Source organism: Zootoca vivipara, chromosome 9 (assembly GCF_963506605.1).
Source record: "Zootoca vivipara chromosome 9, rZooViv1.1, whole genome shotgun sequence".
Classification (NCBI taxonomy): domain Eukaryota; kingdom Metazoa; phylum Chordata; class Lepidosauria; order Squamata; family Lacertidae; genus Zootoca; species Zootoca vivipara.
Genome location: NC_083284.1, coordinates 4,237,768 through 4,259,257, shown reverse-complemented (window position 1 = coordinate 4,259,257; position 21,490 = coordinate 4,237,768). Strand labels below are relative to the sequence as shown.

Below are 21,490 nucleotides of genomic sequence, written 5' to 3'. Positions count from 1 at the left end.
TTGCAAGGAGGCCGTGCCCACCCCCAAACAAACAGAGGGTTCTGCCCCTTCAATACTCACCCGAAGGAGAGATTTCTGGATCTCGGGCTCGTGTTCGTAGCTGGCCGCCCTGATGCATTGCTCCACGGCCTCCGGGAGCAGATTCTGGTCCTTGATCTCTCGCAGGTACTCGTCAGCCTTCTGACTCTCTTTCTGAGGAGGAGGGGGGAGGAAGGGGGGGAATCAGGAAGCCTTCAAGCCCTCGCGGGCTGTGAGTGCCAGATCTTTTCAGGAGTGCCTCCTTCGCCCATGACCATTGTTTATGTAAATTTATATGCCACCCATCCTGCCGATGGCGACCGGAACAGCAAGCTTAGCAGTAATAAAGCAACAGGATTGAAACTGTTACCATTTTGGGAAATGATATATAATGAATTGAAAAGAATGTTTAAAGTAACTTTTTCTATTAAAAAAAGCCTTTCTTTTAGGAATTCTAGGTGGCAAAATCCCAAGGGAGCAAAAAAAAAAAAAAGACTATTTATGTATATGACCACGGCTGTACAGATGTTATTGACCCAGAGGTGGAAAAAGTCCCGAGCAGAGAAGAATGGCAGATGAAGTTGATTGATTAGGCGGATTATTCCGAAATGGCAAAAACGACCCGAAGAATCACAAAAGGGAAAAAACAAAGGGCAGCAGCAAAGAATCATCTTTATACAGCAAGTCCGAGATCAGAACGTTGGAAAGGCTACACACACAAAAATGGATGTCCGTATGTTTTGGAAACAGCGACGGTGCTGTTTGCAAGGTAACAAACTCGGCTGGCTACGAAAATGGATTAAAACTAGTAGACGGTTGAGAAGGAGATCAAAGAAGAAGAATGAAGCGGCAACATCAGGAATTCAATGGACACATGTTTGCAATGGCAGTGGGAAGCCTAATTATTTTGGGGGGGAAATATATTAAATTTAAATAATTTGGATCAATTTGTTAAAAAATTTAAAGTAATAAAAATGATTATTTTAAAAAGGAAGAATCAGAAATCAGGAAGACCAAAATTTTAATAAAGAATGGGGGAAATTTATAATTTATCTTAAAAACCATTGTAAGGTAAAGGTAAAGGGACCCCTGACCATTAGGTCCAGTCGTGACCGACTCTGGGGTTGCGCGCCCATTGTAAACAGTTACAATTGTTAGTAGGATTGGAATAACACTTGTAGTTTAATGGTGAATTTTGGATATAACAGAGATGTAAAAGATTTGGATTGTTAATAATAATAATAATAATAATAATAATAATAATAATAATAATAATTTATTATTTATACCCCGCCCATCTGGCTGGGTTTCCCCAGCCACTCTGGGCGGCTTCAAACAGAAGTATTAAAATACAATAATTTATTAAACATTAAAAGCTTCCCTAAAGAGACGCAGGAGGAAATGACTAAGAATAGGACGCACAAAGGAGAGGAGGGAAGTCCAGGAGATTCCATGGAATCTTGTTTTTATGTTGTATTTGGATATGTGATTGTAAAACTGTAACTTGGAAAACCAAATAAATATTATATTTTTTTAAAAAAAGAAACTATTTCCATAATTATTACTATTATTATTAATTAAATTTGTATACCACCCTACACCTGGAGGTCTCAGGATGTTTGCAACATAAAATCACAATATAAAAACACAACATACATAATAAGAACAAAAATAATCCAATAACCCCCTCCCCAATACATTTTAAAAGGATATTGGATATCAATCAGCCAAAGGCCTGGTTAAAAAGGAATGTTTTTGCCTGGTGCCTAAAGGTGTATAATGAAGGCGCCAGGCGAACTTCCCTGGGGAGAGCATTCCATAGACGGGGAGCCACTACAGAGAAGGCCCTGTTCTCGTGTTGCCACCCTCCGGACCTCTCAAGGAGGAGGCAGACGAAGACTAAAATAAGGCACATCTTAAAACACAGTCACGGAACAGGACCTGCAAAGTTCCTGCTTCTCATCTCTTAATGGCAGCCCAGGAACTCTATTGCCAAATCCTGGAATATTTAATAATTTGGATCGCTGGTCTTCAAGAGTCCGGCAAACTGCCCTACATGAGAAGGTAGCTCATAAACTAAAGGCTTTCTAAAGGGCAGAGCTCAAATGGCCATTATATAGAATCACAGAATTGGAGAGTTGGAAGGGATCCCGGCGGTCATCTAGTCCAACCCTGTGCAATGCAGGAATCTTTTGCTTGGGCTTGAACCCACAACCCTGAGATTGTCTCATGCTTAGAAGATACAGGTGAGATATAAATGTAATAAATAAAATGAAACTCCCCAGGTTATGCACAGAGCTACACCTGAGGCTGCCAGCTGGTCCTGGCTGCTCTTCCAGCCAGTCGGTCCTACGCCAAAGTGGGGGGACAGAGCTGCCCCTTCCTTCTCCCCACCTGCCAAGCGTGCCTCACCTCATACTCCTTCTGAGCTTCCATCAGCAATGCTCCTGGTGCCATGGATGCAATCTTGAAGACCTCCTGGCTGGCCTCTGAAACGGAAGTGTTGTAAAAATGTCAAGGTCTCAAATACAGAATACATATTCATAAACGCACACATATCTAAATGTATGAACCATGTGTCTGAAACAGTATGGGAGAGCAATCCTGGAGCCATTTTGACTCTCCCAATGGCCTCAAATATTCCTCTGCAGTCAGGGAGGCAAATGGGGAAATCCTTCCCACTGTCTTTTTGCTTGCAAATCCTGTCTTAAGGACATGTTTGTGTATGAATAGGGTGAGCCTGTGACCTGGATTCAGGAACTAAAGTATTAGCAATCACAAAAAAATGCCCAGGCTGCCCAGGTAATGCAATCAGTGACCATTATCAGGTATCATGGCAGGCAGGATTTCTGCTGTAGACCGCCTCCTTCTGTGATGTATGTATGATGTTTCAGCGGGGTGGTCTTGGGTTACAAGGTGGGCAATTTCAAAAGTCTATATAAGGGCTTGCACATCATTGTTCAGGGTTCTCCTTCCTCCTGTGTGTGGTGAGTGGGGACCCTGTTGCAACAGTTCCTTTAATAAAGATCAGCCTTACTAGCCACTTCTCAATATACTCTGGTTGGCCTCTGTTTTCTCCTACCAACAGGGAACCCACTTAAGTACTCTATGCAGGCTCTGGAATACCCCATAAGGGGAAAGGAGCAGTTTTTTTTTATAACAGAAGCAAGAAGTGGGAATCCTGGCCAGGATGCTCAAGCCTGACGAGGGGTCCTGAAATAAACAACCCAGGCTCCCCTTTTCAAACAGGAGGCAGCAGGTTTCTAGTCCTCTCTGCTTGCCCAGTATTGCAGGGGAGACTCACCTGGGATCTCGTGGAGGAATTCGTGGGTGGAACGGGAGAAGATCCTCACGCCATCGAGCTCCGGCACGAGGTACGAATCCTCATCCAGAGGGTACCTGCGATCAGCATTAAGGAATCCAAGAAGGACGCAGGCGGGCGTCGAGACGACCTGTATCACGTATGGGGAACTCCGTGGGGCACCCCACATGTTCCTGGACTCCAACCCCCAGCAGCCAGGATGGCGAGGGATGCTGGGAGTCAAACGGCAACATGTTCCCCATCCCTCTAAACAACCAGCAGAACCAAATGGTGTAAAAAAAGACCTGCGTTGGATCAAGTCACAGGCTCGGCTCGCCCAGTACCTGTGTTAGAAATTAGCCAGGTGCCAGGCGCGTTTTGTGGCTAGCACATCTATCTGGGAGATAAACTGTATTTTGAGGAGTTAGTGATCTGACACGGTCGCCCTCTTCCTGCCTCTGTTCCTTCCCCCTCTCTTTGTCTCTTAAGTTCTTAGATGGCATAAAAGCAGCCTATAATGTCCTAATCAATTAGGAGGAAGAGATGAGTACTTTCTTTGATGTTGGACACTGTTTCAAGAAAGTGAGGCATTGGGAGGCGGTGGCTAATGAATGATCTGCACACAGCCAGTAATGAATGATCTGCACACAGCCAGTCGGGCAAGCCACACAGGCTAACTATCTGGCTAGCTATAAATCGGATGGTTTGGGGCAGAATTGGGAGAAGCTTGTGCACGGACTGACGTCCTCGGGGCCGTGCAAACTGAGGCTACCTGGGGGACTCGCTTCGTCGCTTCTTGAGGGCTTCCAATCGGCAGATTGAGGCGCTTGCTTGGTAGGTACATATTGCTTGCTGTTTAGAATAAAAAATTTAATCTTCTCACTCACTTGTGTTTCGTATTACTTCTGGATCTCATTTATTAAAAAAAAACACCTTGCATTTGGCAAGACAGCACCCTAGTCCAATTGCGACCATGTGGAGCTCTCTGGACGCCTGGCAATTCCTCCCGTTTGCCCAAGGAGTACATGGCTCAGTTAACTGCTACAACAACCCTGCAAGGTAGGTGAAGAGGCTGCGACTGAATCCAAGGTCACACAGTGAGCTTCCTGGCTGAGGGAGGATTTGAACCCAGGTCCTGATCTCCCAGGTCCCAGCCCTAAACTGCACTGGCTCCCTAGAGCCCTTCTGCCACGGGGCAGCCCTATATATTAAGTGGGCAAATAAATATGGGTGAAGTCAAATGTTACCTTAGAGAAGGATCTGAAATATTTCCCTTGAATAATAAGCCCACCACCCACTGGTCCCACCCCTGCCTCTCCTCACAAGGATTCTGAATGCACTGCTCTGCGTCCCCAGCCACGAGGAGGCGCCGTTCCCACGCCATCACCACGGCACGCTGCTTGCTTCGAGAGCGGGTGCACCTGCCACATAAAAGACAAAGGAGGGTTTATTTCCTTCCCATCAAGTGGTACATAAATGGTATGACAATAATATAAGATATAAAAAATATTTAAAAATATAAAAACGCTTATTTTTCTCCTCTTTAAACACGTCATTGCTGACCTAATACCTCTGCTCAACCTGCTTGTATTGAAATAATGGAAAAGCTATAAATAAAAATAAATATATGAACCTACCCGAACCCTAAGATCATCTTCTGAGGCCCTCCTTCGTGTGCTCCCTCCATTGGAGGTCTGGAGGGTGGCAACACGGGAACAGGGCCTTCTCTGCAGTGGCTCCCCGTTTATGGAATGGTCTCCCCAGGGAAGTCCGCCTGGCGCCGTCATTACACACCTTCAGGTGCCAGGCAAAAGCGTTCCTTTGTAACAAGGCCTTTGGCTGATCTGTTTGACACCCTATGCCAGGTATGTCCAAAGTCCATTTTGGGGGCCTAATCCGGCCCGCTAGTCAATTTAATCTGGCCCCCATGGTAGTATATGTCCTAAAATAAAAGCTCAACAAATTTGGTCAGCCCTCAAAAGCATGTTTACTTCATCAAATCTGGCCCTCCCTCTTTGAAAAAAGTTTGGGCACCCCTTTAAAAATGTGTGGGGGTTTTTGTGTGGCGAGGGGGGGGGGCTATCGGGTTGTTGTGTTGTTTTTATTTTTATTACGTATTTTGTGGTTTTGTATCTTGATTTTATTCTGTGAACCACCCTGGAACCCCTAGGTAGACCCCCGGTGGCGCAGGGCACCATGGCGCCGGCCCGCCAGGAGGGCGCCGCGAGCTGCGCCCGCCTGCTGGCCAGCCGGTCCACCGGTTCGACGCGCAGCTGCGCCCACGGCAACCGCGGCAGCAGCGCCTGTGGCAGCCACGCTGCATGCTGCGCCTGCCCGCCCACCGCGCTGGGAAACAGGGCGGGGGGGCGCCGGAGGGATCCGTCGCTCCACGGCGCCAGGGGCGCTTAAGACGGTCCTGCCTGGGTATAGGGCGGTATATATATATATATATATATATATATATATATATATATATATATTCAATAAATAATTAATAAAGGGCAGTATATAGATTCAAAAATTAATTAATAATTAATACATATTTTTCTCCTTTTGGGCTTGATGCTACCCCCAGTTTCTTCCTTCGCCAAGCTGGTGCCCTCTGGAAGTTTTGGACTGGCAAGAGCTGTTGGGAGTTGTAGTCCCAAACCTCCACCATGCGCCAGGCTGGCAAAGGTGTCATATCTCCTTCAGCTCTTTTGCTACACACAATGTAATGCCTGACAGACACACACAAGCACGTGCACAACATACATTTATTAGGAGTTGTGTTATTAGCGTTATTATTATTAATATTATTTGTGATTCCTGAGTTTCAAGGGGTTGGACTAGATGACCCCTTTCAACTCTCCATTTCTGTGATTCTGTTTACTATTGTTACACTTATTTATATCACACCTTTTCCTCCCAGAGTGGGACTAAAAGCAGCTTGCACAAATTAAAAACAAGACAGATATAATACAAAACGTTAAAGAAAAAACATATAAAAGGTGGTTGTGAAAAGTAATTGAATGCTAATGGAATTCAAACAATATTAAAGACAAAATACAGAAGAAGCCGTATTGTACCACTATAAACAGGCATGGCTTCCCCAAAAATTATGGGAGCTGTAGTTCAAGGGTGCTGTTAGGAGACCCCTATTCCCCTCCCAGACCTACAATTCCCAGAGTGATTTAACAATCAGTTCCTCTTCATGGGAAACTGGGAATTGTAGCTCTGGAAGGAGAATAGGTGTCTCCTAACATTGCCCTTAAGGGACGCGGGTGGGCTGTGTCTAAACCACTGAGCCTAGGGCATGCCGATCAGAAGGTCGGCGATTTGAATCCCCACGACGGGGTGAGCTCCCGTTGCTCAGTCCCTGCTCCTGCCCACCTAGCTGTTCGAAAGCACATCAAAGTGCAAGTAGATAAATAGGTACTGCTCTGGCAGGAAGGTAAACGGCGTTTCCGGGCGCTGCTCTGGTTCGCCAGAAGCGGCTTAGACATTCTGGCCACATGACCCGGAAGCTGTATTCCGGCTCTCTCGGCCAGTAAAGCGAGATGAGCAGTGCAACCCCAGAGTCGTCCGTGACTGGACCTAACGGTCAGGGGTCCCTTTACCTTTAACATTGCTCTTAAAAAACTACAATTCCCAGGATTCTCTGGGGGATTAGTCAAAGGATTCAGGGAATCCTAAATGAAGAGGTGAATGATGTGTTTGAATTGATAAAAATATATAATAATAATAATAATAATAATAATAATAATAATAATAATAATGGCATGATAGTTCTTTAAATGCATCGTGCATCTGCATCCGGTCCCAGGGTCCAGCCAGCGATACCTTTGTGGATGTGCAATGGAAGGATTGTGGTAACTTAAGCGCCCCCCATTTCCGCCACGGTGCATTCTGGGACGGCAATCGTGCACAGAGGCAAAAGGTGGACCCCGGGGAAGTCCCCCAGCCTCGCACAAAAGGGGAGGAGATCTGCTGAACTTACCAGACCATCTGCTTTGGTGGAGCTCGAAATTCGCAGATGGACTCGCCCAGTTTTTCCTGCGGAGGGAAGAGGCAGAGGGGCGATGAGGGACGGGAGGAAGGAAAGGGGTCAACTAAAACTCCCATCAACAATAGGTGTGCTATGCTCCAAAACACCTGTAAGATGCCTGGCTGTGGGGGAGGCTAGCTTAATCCCTCTGGAGAAGACCAAGGTGGACTATTGCAGTGAGGCCCACCTTTCAATCTGACGGATCTCTCCGCTTCCAAGGCGAATCTGGACATGGCGCTCACCTTAAGGTTGGACTTCCCCATCCAGATGTATCCTGTGTCGGTGAAGAGAGCCAGGAAGCGATAGTTGAAGGACACCGCCATCCGCAGAAAGGAGCCGGCGTGAGGACTCAGCCCAGGCAGGGTCTGCAACGAAGGAAGGGAGACACAGTCCGCAGGGTCACGAGGAGCTGCCGATTTACTCCTTACATGCAATGCCCGGAGGAAAAAATGGCACCGCCTATTCATAAGTGGTTCTCAGGCCGATTCCACTCAGGAGGTGACAGTCGAACTCTTAGCTGATAAAGATCAACCAATTGCACACCTGGTAGCCAAATTTGCTCTCGCTGAGCTAAGGAACTCCGTTCCAGCTTTCCGTTCACGCTTTCTAGTTTGCAAACTTTATGCAAATTTCTTCTCTAATTTTTATTAAATTTTCTGTTTTACATTTTAGAATATTCACTCAAACAACCTTAAAGTATCAGTGACTTCCCTTCTTCTCTTTCCGTGGTTCATTTTGCAAAGCATAAATCCCTGCATATTTTATATAAACCAAACCACTCAGTATTCCATCATTACATCCATCAAAACTTATTTACATTGTTGAATTTATCTTAATGCTGCCCACGTTGTCAGATAAACACAATTTTCCTCCCTATCAACACTTTCAATCTTCTTTAAATGCATGTTCTCCTTCTTCTCCTATTCTATATGCTAGGTCCTCAAGCTGCGCATATTCCATCAGTTTAAGTTGCCACTCTTCTTTAGTTGGGACTTTGCTCAATTTCCATTTTGGGGCTAACAAAACACGAGCCGTTTTATGCTGCAAATTACTTATCCTGTAAACTTTTATAGGTTATGTTGTGTGATTTCAGAGGAAAGCCTTGCTCTTTCCCTCTGCTGTTCATTGTAAAGGCATTTGTAAATGCTATGCACAATAAATTGATTGGTTGGTTGGTTGATTGACTAAGGAAGCAGAGCATAGCCATTGTGGCTAGTACCCTGTTTCTCCTAAGATAAGACATACCCATAAAATAAGCCATAGCAGGATTTCTAAGCATTTGCGCAATATAAGCCATAGCCCGAAAATAAGACATAGTGATAGGTGCAGTTCTGGAGGGGGCCAAGGAAGAGGCTAGGCTGGATATGTAATAAAAAAATAAGACATCCCCTGAAAATAAGCTACCGTGTTTGGGTTTTTTTTGAGGAAAAATAAATATAAGAGGGTGTCTTATTTTCAGAGAAACACAGTAGCCGCAGATAGCTCTGCGGTAATGCAGCAGGCTAGGAATTGGTCCAGGACACGAGTGGCGCTGTGGTCTAAACCACTGAGCCTAGCGCTTGCCGATCGAAAGGTCAGTGGTTCGAATCCCCACGATGGGGTGGGCTCCTGTTGCTCTGTCCCAGCTCCTGCCAACCTAGCAGTTCGAAAGCACGTCAGAGTGCAAGTAGATAAATAGGTACTGCTCCGGCGGGAAGGTAAACGGCGTTTCCATGCGCTGCTCTGGTTTCGCCAGAAGCGGCTTAGTCATGATGGCCACATGACCTGGAAAAAAAACTGTCTGCGGACAAATGTCGGCTCCCTCGGCCAGTAAAGCGAGATGAGTGCCGCAACCCCAGAGTCGTTCGACTGGACTTAACTGTCAGGGGTCCTTTACCTTTACCTAGGAATTGGTCCAGCAGGAGCAAATCTCCAGGGGATACCCACAAGAGGTGTCCCATCCAGCCCTGCTTCCCCCTCACTCACCACCGGGGAGCAGGTTGTGCTGTCCAGTAGGTATAGCTCTTGGCCAACGGCAACGAGGAGGACGGTCACTCGCTCTTGGCACAGGACGGCCCAGCAGGAGGGGGGCTTCTGGACACCTGCAAAGAGGGACAGGAGGAATGCAGGCAAAAAAAAAAAACCTCGGGCAGAGGACACTTTGCACAAAGCTGAGGTTCATAGGCGGCCGCAGATCTGTCTGCTTGGAGCAGGAACTGTGTTACAAACGGGAAGCAGGCTGGAGCCCCTATAAACACCGACAATTGTGAAACACTGGCCTGCGAGCTCTCCAACCGGAGAACAGCCTTGACCAAAGTTGTCATGGGTTTTGAAGATGCTCGAACTCATTAAAAAGGCTTGGGAGAAGATGTATAAGTTTGGAAAAGATTGTCGGAAATGACTGTTGTAAAAAAATTGAAGTTATTACGGTATATTGAGATGTATACAGAAGGAAGAAGCCTCTGCCAAAGAAGATAAAGAAGAGTGGCAAAATATACTATTGAATCACGCAGGGCAAATTAGTTAACTTGAAACCCAGAAAGAAAGAGGACTTTGAATTTTAAAAAGGCACAAATGCTTAATGCATAGTTTTAAAGCTTTGTGTACAGAATTTTACATTAGTATAACTTTTAAAACTCACTTGTAATAAGATGAAGTGGGTTTAAAATTGAAATATTAAGAATATAAGGTTTTAAGGACGTGCGTTCATGAATATTATGCAATGAAACCAAGAAGGGGAGGGGAGGAAAGTCAACCAAAATCATGATTTAAAAATTTGTTGAAGATTTTTGTTGTTATTATTTTTGAAAATTTAATAAATTGTTATCAAAAGAAGAAGAAGAAAAGATGCTCAAACTCAGGACGAAAGGGAGAAACATGCTAAGAGGAAGGCACGCTTGGTAAATCCTCACCGTGATCAACTCCCACCCAGAAACTAATGTCCCCACTGTGGAAGGACGTGTGGATCCAGAATTGGCCTCCACAGTCACTTACGGACTCATTGTTAAAACACGAAAGCTCATACCAATGACAAACTTAGTTGGTCTCTAAGGTGCTACTGGAAGGATTTTTTTTTTTTATTTCGTTAAAACCGCGTTTATGCAAGACAATCTTACTCGGCTACGAGAGAAGAAGAAGAAGAAGAAGAAGAAGAAGAAGAAGAAGAAGAAGAAGAAGAAGAAGAAGAAGAAGAAGAAGAAGAAGAAGAAGAAGAAGAAGAAGAAGAATTAACGGGAAGCAGGCTGGAGCCCCTAACTCGGGGGAAAGTTTGTTGCTTGCAGGTGCGTCCCACATCTACCCGCCAAGCGGCACAGTCCAGGAAGGAGGAGTCGGGAGGCGAGGGATTGTTTTTTGGGGGGGTTCGGGTCAAAGTTGTTGAGCTTATTTTAGGGAGAGGGAATGCCACATTTTAAAAGTATTTTGGGGAGAAAGAGAAACAGCAATTCACAAAAGGATCGCTGGGGGAAGAACAGCCTCAGTTTGTAAACTCCGTCTTCTGTCTCCAACAATGAGGGGCGGAGCGGGGCGAGGGGTCTGGACAGAAGGGAGCCAGCGATCAACCGTGATCGACAAAAACATCGCGATCGACCTGTTGGACACCCCTGTTTCAGGGGAATGGGCAAAGCTTGCATGGGAACAGTCCCATGGTCCAGCCCCCAACGGCATCTGCAAGTAGAGCTGGACATATAAAGGTTGCAGGTTTGGTCCCCATATAGGACAGCTGCTCTCCCCCCCCCCCGCGGAAAAAATAGAATTTTTCATTAAGTTTCCAAAATTTCTCAAATGAGCTTCGGATTAGATAATTACAACTTTGTTTCATGGATTTCCACCTCCACTGTGTTTTTATTCAACCCCTTTTCTGCTGAATTATACAACAAACGCTTTATCTTTTACATTTTATCATTTTACTTCCGCTGCTCATATTTCGAATTCCGCCCGTGATTTCTGGGGCAGTGTGAGTCAAGGGGTGGAGGTGGGCAGGAGGCAGCTTTACCTGGCACCTGAGGCAGCCTGCGGAGTTTCAAGTCCTCGACGTTGGTGGCAATGGTGAAGCGGTGGGCTCCGGTGAGAATGGCCACCCCCGTGCCATATTCCGTGTGGAACACCTTGGCCTCCAGCACATGGTTCTGAAGCACCTCCTGGGAGTTAGAGAGAAAGCAAGGAAGCACCGGGTCAGGTGGTATAGTGGTTAGAGCAGTGGTTCTCAAACTTTTTTCCCCCTAGGCCACACTTCCCCCCCCCCAAAAAAAATTTGCTCGGGGCACACAGAATTTTACGCTGACCAGAAATACATTGGAAAACAAAAAAGTCCTAGCAGTGTTTGATTTATAACACAGAACACAACTACTTTATAACACGATCGTGCGGCACCCACAAAGTATAGAACAAGGCAGCTACAAAAGATCATGAATCATTTCCAAAATATCATTATGAACGAGCTTCTTACATTGATACCTTAGGTATGTCTACAAACTCAGTGAGAGGTGTAAGCTGGCTTTTGCAGGGTAATCTCATTGATATTCGGTCTGATTTGAGACAAACAAATTCTCATTTCCTCAATCAACACAAAGAAGCCTTTCTCTTTTCTGAGATTTCATTGAAAATCCCTGTTCCCAACAATATGTCATGGAGAACGGTGGCGGCAGAATAACCAGTGCTCTTGCTCTCATTTTGAAAAGATTAATTTTTTAATCATATTATATTATATTATTCTATACTACACTGAAATGTTTGAATGTTTCTTCAAGCAAGAAGTGAGCTTACATTTATTAATCACTTCCTATGAAACATTTCTAAGTGTTTTCATTACACAATAAAAACTGGGCGGCTTACAGAACATGTAAAAAATGGTAAACCATCAGACATTAAAATTTTCCCAATACAGTGCTGCCTTAAAATGTCTTCTGACATCTGATGGGAGGGCATTCCACAGGGCGGGCGCCACCACCGAGAAGGCCCTCTGCCCGGTTCCCTGAAGTTTTGCTTCTCGCAGAAGACCCTCAGAGCTGGACCTCAGTGTCCAGGCTGAACAATGGGAGTGGAGACGCTCCTTCAGGTATACTGGGCCGAGGCCGTTTAGAACAGTGCCCCCAGCTCCCAAAAGCTCCCGGTTCCAGTAAACCTTCCTCTCCAAGGTCACTTACATTGCCCATGCTGAAGCGCCGCTTGAACTCACAGAAGAGGCTGTAGACGAGGACTGAGCCGTCCTCCTGGATGCAAAGGAGGTCCTCACTGGTTGTCCAGCCAAGGTGCACGGCCGGACAGTTCTTCCACTGTGGGATGAGGAGCGACAAAAGCCCAGGGTTAGAAATTAGCCAGGCGCCAGATGCTCCTATTCAGCAATTTAACATTTTGAATCAGCTGGTGTTTCTTGGTGGCCCCACATATGACCTATTAAAATATCACGGGTATTCTCCCACCCCCTTTATGGCTAAGCTTAGACCTTCAGCTGCTCCAAGGCCTACTGCACTTAGAAAGCAACCCTGTCCACTCTCCGGTAAGAGATACGGCCAGCAGCCCGTCTCGTCCAGCATCCTGTTCTCACAGGGGCCAAGCAGATGCCTATGGGAAACCAGCAAGCAGGATTCGAACGCAAGAGCCCCCTTCCTCTCCTGTGGCTTCCAGCAACTGGTATTCAGAAGCATTGCTGCCTCTAAATGTGGAGGCAGAGCATAGCCAACCTGGCTAGTAGCCATCGATAGCCCTCTTCTCCATGGATTTGCCTAATCCTCTTTCAAAGTCTCCCAAGATGGTGACTTGAAGCCAGCCGCCCTGCTGCTGAACCCCAAAGCCCTCGTTCGCAGCTGGAAAAAAGAGCGCAGAGCACGCAGCACGATTTGACAATGTTCGTTCAGAGTTTGACCTTGTTTTCCCCATCCTGCTCATTTGACTCTGTTGCAAGTGTAACCTCTTTGGGGCAGAGAACTGACCTGCCTTCTTCCACCTTTTTATGTTGTTGCTAATGTTACTATTATGTTGTTGCTAATGTTACTATTGAATTCTGGTGCTGGAGGAGACTCTTGAGAGTCCCATGGACTGCAAGAAGATCAAACCTATCCATTCTTAAGGAAATCAGCGCTCACTGGAAGGACAGATCCTGAAGCTGAGGCTCCAATACTTTGGCCACCTCATGAGAAGAGAAGACTCCCTGGAAAAGACCCTGATGTTGGGAAAGATGGAGGGCACTAGGAGAAGGGGACGACAGAGGACGAGATGGCTGGACAGTGTTCTCGAAGCCACCAACATGAGTTTGACCAAACTGCGGGAGGCAGTGAAAGACAGGAGTGCCTGGCGTGCTATGGTCCATAGGGTCACGAAGAGTCGGATGCGACTAAACGACTGAACAATGTTACTATGCAGGCCCTAAGCTACTGAAGGTAATGGGGCCCTTGATATGTCCAGCTGTCCTTTGTCAACAACAAATTGTCACTGTTTTTTTGTGTTGAATAGATGCTACAGTATATGGCAATTTATGGACCTAATAGGTATCTAACCAGTGATATTTTAGGGAGCATGCGGGGCCCATTACTTACACCATAGGAGCCTACACAACACAAAACACTGTTACTGTAAGTAGGGTTTTATTTGTTTTTTATCTTTATTTTGGAAATGTACATCCAGGGTTTTTTTTTCCTTTAATTTTTTTGGGCCCCCCCAAGAGAGGGGGCCCCTTGTTGAGCTTATACGTAAATCCAGCCCTGTTATTATGCAATGCACAGTGGCCATTGATAACACAATTCGCTTACCGGAATGCTAGCCAAGAGGACCCCCGAGGCAGTGTAGATTTCCAGAGGTGGCCGGGAACTGGGAGATTTCTCTTTCTTGTTTTTCAGCAAAGCTAAAACGATAGAGGCTTTTTTTAAAAAAAACCACAACACAAAAAAATGCTGCGAAGTCAAACCCCTGACAATCACCATTCTCCCCTCCCATTTTAATTCTTTTTGAGCATCTATTAAATTATGTCATTACTAGCAGCCTTGTGACTGCCGCTGCTCAGAAATTCTAAGAAACCACACAAAAAACCAGCGTCGTTTTGAGCCGGTGGTCAAAACCGAAAAAGTTCACTCCGCCATCTTGATTCAAAATGACATCCAACTGTATCCAAACATGGCTCCTTGATCTCAGGAACCAGAAGGCAAAAAAACTGGTTACGGTCCAAACAGACAGCCAAAATATAGAGCTATTATTATTATTGCCCATATGTGCCAACTCAACCGCTTAGATCTGTGGGATTTACTAGTGGCGATTCTGAGAAACGGCAGCTAGCGCCAGTGTCAGCCCTCTTTCCTTGCCCCAGTTTATTTCGTTTGGGTCCCGCCCTTCCTCCAGGAACCTCAAGGCGTTCTCACAACAGCCCTGTAGGGTAGGCTAGGTAGGCAAAGCCAGAGTTAGAGAGCACACGACTGACTGCATCACGCAGGCCCTACCCCTTGGCAAATTCCCTGACTGCACAAGTGAATGAGACTGGGCTGAGAGAGGAAACCTCCCAGCTGCAAAGGAACAGCTGAAATAATGGGCTAATGCTGCCAATTTCTTTGCGGTCAGCAAAGTGGCAGCAGGTCGAACGAAGTGTCAATGATAGACAGGCTGCCACTTTGCCACTCCTTCTGCTTTCTGTTATGTTTAATACATTCAAATTCGTATGAAACCACTTATCTTGGCTTAGGCCACAATGCTCAAGTTCTTATTTCAAAAGGTTCTCTCATGCAGCTTTGATACATTTACATATTCAATTTCTTATATTCAGAGTTTTCTTAGTTTGAGCATGTATTGATAAGTGGTTTCATACGAATTTGAATGTATTAAACATAACAGAAAGCAGAAGGAGAAACTACTGAAGAAGCCCGTCATATGGGCGAAACAGGTGAAAAACGCCGGCAGCCTGTCTATTATTGACACTTCGTTCGACCTGCTGCCACTTTGCTGACCGCTACATAGCCTCAAAGACCATAAAGACTGGTTTGCCTTTCGGTATTTATTTGTACATGCTATCTGCTTGACGTTTGGTTTTGGCTTCTGTGTCAGCGTTTGTATATGGTTCTCTTATTGTTTTCTTTTTGTAGTACCGGTAATAATATTTGATTGAAAATTGATTGAATCTTGTGCCCTTGCGTGCTGCTTGTATTGAATTGGACTTGCAAAGGAACAGCTGGCACAAGGAAGGTTTCCCTCTGCCCAGGAAGAGGAGCTGGCTCTTGCCGTACCGATGGGGCCTCCGTAGGGCGCGGCAGCAACCAAGCAATCCCGCAGGTCTTCTCTCAGGTTCCAGCCCATGGTGTACAAATCCAGCTTCCTGCAGGAAGAAAACGTTAGCGAAAAGTCTCGGGGGGAGAAATGCCAGGTTAAGTAAAAGCAGAGCCCCGAAGCGTCGGCAAAACCCAGCATTCTGTTCCCAAGGGTGGTCAGCTCTGCGCTTTGGGAAGCCCCCAAGCAGGGCATCGAGGCAGCTGGCCTTCCTAGTCCTTTTCCCCCTCCAGGCAACAGAGATGGGGAGCAGGGAGAGGAGTTGGGTCCTGGAGGGATGTAAGGAAGGAGGATGGGGATGGAGGATAAGATTCTGGAGTCAGAAGAGCAGCTAAGAGCTGGGAACCAGGGAATCCTCTGTTTGAATTTTGCCTCTGCCACAAACCCACCGGGCGACCTTAGTTCAGCCCCAACTCCCCTCTCTGTTTGCAATGTGGGGTTAGCAACAACGGCCTGCCTCGCAGGTCTGTTGTAAAGGTTACTGAGACAGGGGTTTGTGCAGTGCTCTGAAAAGTACTAAGTACAAATGCTGTCCCTAAAATAAAATAATAGTAATAGTAATAATCACTGCTGTTTTTCTTAAAAAATGTTTAGGGGTACTCTCATTTTGACTGAAGAAAATCACCATTTTATAGTTCAAACCAGGAGAAATAAATACAGTAAATAGACAAAAGATACACAAAATGTTTAGGGGTATGTGTACCTTTGCGTCCCGTCCCCGTCCCCCCGTCCCCGGAAAAAAGCACTGATCATAATAATAACGAACACCTTGCCGCAGGAGGAGGTGCCTAAGCAAAAAAAATTGCAATCTATTTATTGGATAGCTGCCTCTCCCACAAACACACGGTGCTCAAACCAGCTCGCAACCCAGCCAGATGGGTGGCATATCAATAACGAAAAAGTTAATTATAAGTTAGGGAAAGGGAAAGGGACCCCTGACCGTTAGGTCCAGTCACAGATGACTCTCATCTTGCTTTACTGGTTGAGGGAGCCAGCATACAGCTTCCAGGTCATGTGGCCAGCATGACAAAGCCACTTCTGGCGAACCAGAGCAGCACATGGAAACGCCGTTTACCTTCCCGCTGTAGCGGTTCCTATTTATCTACTTGCATTTTGACGTGCTTTCGAACTGCTAGGTTGGCAGGAGCTGGGACCAAGCAACGGGAGCTCACCCTGTCACAGGGATTCGAACCGCCGACCTTCTGATCGGCAAGCTCTAGCCTCAGTGGTTTAGACCAGTGTTTCTCAACCGCTGTTCCGCGGCACACTAGTGTGCCGCGAGACGCTGGCTGCTGTGCCGCGACGTGCGGCGACGAGAAGGGCGATTTGCATTGTCACGTGCCTGGGGGCTGACAATAGGCAGCGCTGACCCGCCGGAAAGCAATATTTCTCCTCCTCTTTCCCAAAGCTCAGTGCAAATAATAATTTGCAGAGGCTAATAATAATAATAATAATAATAATAGTGCATGCTCGTCTGATCAACTTCAAGCCCCCTACCCCCCCCCCCGGATCCGGCTGGTGCCCTCCCAGTGCAAAATGCTTTGCAGGAGCTGCGCCCCTACCCCTGTGAAGGGGAGGAGGAACCCCCCCCATCAATATAAAGCACTCGAGGGGGGACGATTGGGAATGGGGTTGTTCCAGGAAGTGGCAAAAGAGGGGGAGGGTCAGAGAGGGGGGAGGGTCTCAGGTTGCCTGCACTGCAGGGGGCGCGGGGGGGGCGCCCACTCACCGGTAATAGGCCGCTTCCCCGAGGGGGTCCCAGTTTGCCGTGTAGCAGTCCATGTCTTGCGCCCCTGGACCCAGCTGAGATGCTCTTCTCCCCAGGACGCTTCCGCCCTCAGCGCCCACCCCAGGCAAGCGGACGCAGGGAAGCCGAAGCCGCCATCTTGAGCGAGGGCACGGCGCTCCTTCCGGGCCTGGCTCTCCGCTGCCCCCTAGAGGAGGAGGAGCCGCCGCCGCCGCCCTTCTGTCAATCACTCTGCAAATCACGCCTCTATTAAAGGGCCCATGTTGAGATCATTCATTCATTTTTATATTATTTTTATGTTTCTATTTTTTTATTTTTTGGGTGGCAGTGGTAAATATTTGTTATTTGTATTTTTACTTCTTTTTTGGGGGGTAATTATTGTTGTTGCTGCTGCTATTTCATTTTAAAAACAGAGAGGGTCCATTGCAAACAGCAGGTGAAAATTTTGGAAAGGTGCAAAAACTGTAAAAGCAGGCACATTGAATGAGTTGCAGCTGCCAGAGGGATTGTCAAATAACAAAATTCCGGGTAAAGAATATCCGCATTATCCGACTGCCCAAGTACAGTTCCAGGTTTGCTGCCTTGAAAACGATGGCTCTGTTGCATACATAATAAAAAGGTAAACGTAAAGGTGCTGCTGACCATCAGGTCCAGTCGTGTCCGACTCTGGGGTTGCGGCGCTCATCTCGCTCTATAGGCAGAGGGAGCCAGCGTTTGTCCATAGACAGCTTCCGGGTCGTGTGGCCAGCATGACAAAGCTGCTTCTGGCGAACCAGAGCAGCACATGGAAACGCCATTTACCTTCCTGCTGGAGCGGTCCCTATTTATCTACTTGCACTTTGATGTGCTTTCGAACTGCTAGGTTGACAGGAGCTGGGACAGAGCAACGGGAGCCCACCCCATCGTGGGGATTCGAACCGCCGACCTTCTGATCAGCAAGCTTTAGACTCTGTGGTTTAACCCACAGCGCCACCTGGGTCCCTGCATACGTAATAAACGAGTGCCAAATCATATTTGCTGTCAGAAGTGTCTGGAGCTTCTAGTCCTTGTTGAGATGTCAGATTCTGCATATGAGATCACTTCTGAGCAGGCATGCAGAACAGGACTGAGCTGTAAATAAGTAACTCCCCGTCGCCTCCACCCCTCATTTGCAGTGCAACAGCCAGGACAAGTTGTACAGTTATAATTTAGCTGTGGTCTAAACCACAGAGCCTAGGGCTTGCCAATCAAGTTGGCAGTTCGAATCCCCGTGACGGGGTGTGCTCCCGTTGCTCAGTCAATGCTCCTGCCAACCTAGCAGATTGAAAGCACGTCAAAGTGCAAGTAGATAAATAGGTACCGCTCTGGCAGGAAGTTAAAGGGCGTTTCCGTGTGCTGCTCTGGTTCACTGTACGCCGGGTCCCTCGGCCAGTAAAGCGAGACGAGCGCCGCAACCCCAGAGTCATCCGTGACTCGACCTAATGGTCAGAGGTCCCTTTACCTTTACCTATCATGTTATTTCTTACATTGCTATCCCACTTTTTCCTGAGTTCAAGGTGGCCCACAGGACCACTTTATTGTCACAACCACCCTGCAAGGCAGGTTAGGCTAAGAGGCCCAAGTGGCTGACCCAAGATTCATGGTTGACATAGGACTAGAACGCCAGCCTCCCACATTTTAGCCCAAGCCCTCTGACCGCTACACCTCACTGTCTAAGGCTGATAAGAGCTTGAGTCCAACAACATCCAGAGAGGTGGAGGCTCCCCATTCTCCCTTTATGCCCTCCTATTTTTTTAGCCCCTGTTTCCCAGTTAAGCCTGCTCTTCCTTTACTGTAGAGATGGGGATCCTCCAGAGGTGGTTGTGGGGCTACAGCTCCACTCACTCCAGACCTCCATGTCTTGCTTTTCAGCTAGATCTACTGTTATTGGGTAAATGCCCCAACCATCTTGGCTGTGGGTCCTGGAAGACCAGCTCCCTGGCTTGCTGGCCTTTGTCCACCTGGTCTGGGAGGGCAGGGCCTCGACTGACTCCAACTGCAAAAGCACAGGCTGCTGAACAGACTCTTGGCCTGGGTGCTGTTTAGCAGGATGGCGTTGGGGATTCTTCTTGTTGGAGATAATAATTCTTTCCCCTTATGATTTATATGGTAATTGCATGATTTGCTTGTTCACTTTTAAATGCATTCTATTCAGTGCTTTTTTTTTCTGAGGGTCCTCAAGGTTCTGCAGTATTGGGACCCCTTTTTTCTAGAAAAAAAGCACTGGTTTTATTTGTTATGACTATTTTGGTTACGTTTGCAAATTGTTTTTAAAATCTTTGCTTGTTAGAACCATGTTCAAGGAGGGTTACGCTCGTGGAAATGCAAGTAAAAAGAGGAGCAGCAGGAAGTTTATAATAATAATAAAAATTATTATTTGTACCCTGCCCATCTGGCTGAGTCTCCCCAGCCACTCTGGACGGCTCCCAATCGAATATTAAAACAATACAGCACTAAATATTAAAAACTTCCCTAAACAGGGCTACCTTCAGGGCATTCCAGAGCGGGTGCCACTACCGAGAAGGCCCTGTCTGGTTCCCTGTAACCTCACTTCTCGCAATGAGGGAACCGCCAGAAGGCCCTCGGAGCTGGACCTCAGTGTCCGGGCTGAACGATGGGGGTGGAGATGCTCCTTCAGGTATACAGGACCAAGGCCGTTTAGGGCTTTAAAGGTCAGTACCAACACTTTGAATTGTGCTTGGAAACGTACTGGCAGCCAGTGTAGATCTCTCAGGACCGGTGTTATGTGGTCTCGGCGGCCACTCCCAGTCACCATTCTGGCTGCCGCATTCTAGATTAATTGCAGTTTCCGGGTCACCTTCAAAGGTAGCCCCACTTAGATTACTCTGATACCTTCTTTCGGAGTGGCATAACGTGTTCTCCTTGACATTCCACTGCACGTTACAAACCTTGCACACCATTCTCTTGAAATTGCAGCACCTCGTGTTTTCAGTGTTATTGTTTATTGAACGCTACTGCTCCCCCTCCTTGCAAGGATCAAACAATTTTTTAAAAATGCTTCGCTCTGCAGCAAACTGAACCACCGCTCCTTGGTCTTCCCGCAGCTCACCTTCTCCAGAGCGACCCTAGGAGCCAATCCTCAGTGCCTCCCATCAGCACAAAAAAGGGTGAGAAGCAGAATAGGCACCTGCTTAGGGCATCGAGAGAAGCGCCACAGAAATTTCCCATTGGGAGATTTTTAACATCAATGGTCACCAACTGCTCAGCTGAGTGGTCATATTCTCTGAAGTATATTAAAAATCCCAACAGAACTACTATGCAACAAGGGAGGCTGGATACCTTTTCTCTACTAAGCGTAGAAGCAGATATGTTACATAAGATTAGTTTTGAGGATGAAAGACTTTGCAATTAGAAAAAGTAGATTCTGCCCCCTCCCAAAACTGATAAAAATAAAGTGGAAATTTACAAAAATAAACATGTTCTCTTACTGTAGGTTTGGTTTCAAAAATTAACATTTTATTGTTCCGTTTATTATTGTTTGTATTTTGAATTCAATATATATATATATGGGGGTGCCAAAATCTTTTATGTGCTTAGGACCTCTAAAGGTCTTAATCCAGCTGCCCTTTCATGCTGGTTGGGTGACTCTGGGCCACTGGACAGAGGGACTGTGCAGCAGAGATAGTAAGGGCGTTTGACCACCACCAACTGGGCATCCCCAGACCACTACACCTCTGCTAAAAATGTGCAGGCCCCCTTCAGTTCCAACGTACATGTCTCTTCCAACCTCTACATCTCTTTGTTGCTGGTTTTATCTTTGCTCAGCTAGGACTTTGCAGCAATCCAAAAACCTTTTTAAGAGATGCAGACCCAGGGCGGGGTTACGGACGACCCCAGCAGCCATCTTCCTTTCAGACCATATTTAACTCCCTGGAGAGAGCAACCACCAGTTCTCTCCAGCCGAGTCTCACAGGTTGTACAAAAACAGTGTGTGATGCTCCACAATGACTCCCTCCTCACTGCCACCTGCGTGTCACAGGTACAGTGGTACCTCAGTTTACAAACACCTCGGTTTACGAAATTTCAGTTTACGAACACTCCTAACCGGAGGTTAGTAAACCAAGGTGCCCGAGGCCTACTGAGCGTCCGATGCCTTCGGGGAGGCCGGGCCTTCGCTCCGATGGCTCCTGGAGGC

General features: G+C 46.8%; 1 protein-coding gene across 2 annotated transcripts in view; it reads right to left on the bottom strand.

Annotated features, from left to right (window-relative positions):
• VPS16 (VPS16 core subunit of CORVET and HOPS complexes) overlaps positions 1–17,435 on the bottom strand; it is a 38,381-nt gene extending 20,946 nt beyond the window's left edge. The window contains exons 1-12 of one of the 2 annotated variants that reach the window (XM_060278324.1): positions 17,299–17,435; positions 15,530–15,618; positions 14,072–14,163; positions 12,470–12,598; positions 11,320–11,464; positions 9,312–9,427; positions 7,589–7,711; positions 7,299–7,354; positions 4,627–4,740; positions 3,323–3,417; positions 2,431–2,507; positions 61–192 (exon numbers count right to left, since the gene is read on the bottom strand). In XM_060278324.1, coding sequence (XP_060134307.1) covers positions 61–192; positions 2,431–2,507; positions 3,323–3,417; positions 4,627–4,740; positions 7,299–7,354; positions 7,589–7,711; positions 9,312–9,427; positions 11,320–11,464; positions 12,470–12,598; positions 14,072–14,163; positions 15,530–15,618; positions 17,299–17,351 — 1,221 coding nt within the window. In that variant the 5' untranslated portion in view covers positions 17,352–17,435. The remainder of the gene's footprint in view (positions 1–60; positions 193–2,430; positions 2,508–3,322; positions 3,418–4,626; positions 4,741–7,298; positions 7,355–7,588; positions 7,712–9,311; positions 9,428–11,319; positions 11,465–12,469; positions 12,599–14,071; positions 14,164–15,529; positions 15,619–17,298) is intronic. The other variant, XM_060278323.1, reaches the window with a different exon arrangement.
• Between the last annotated feature and the right edge of the window lie 4,055 nt (positions 17,436–21,490).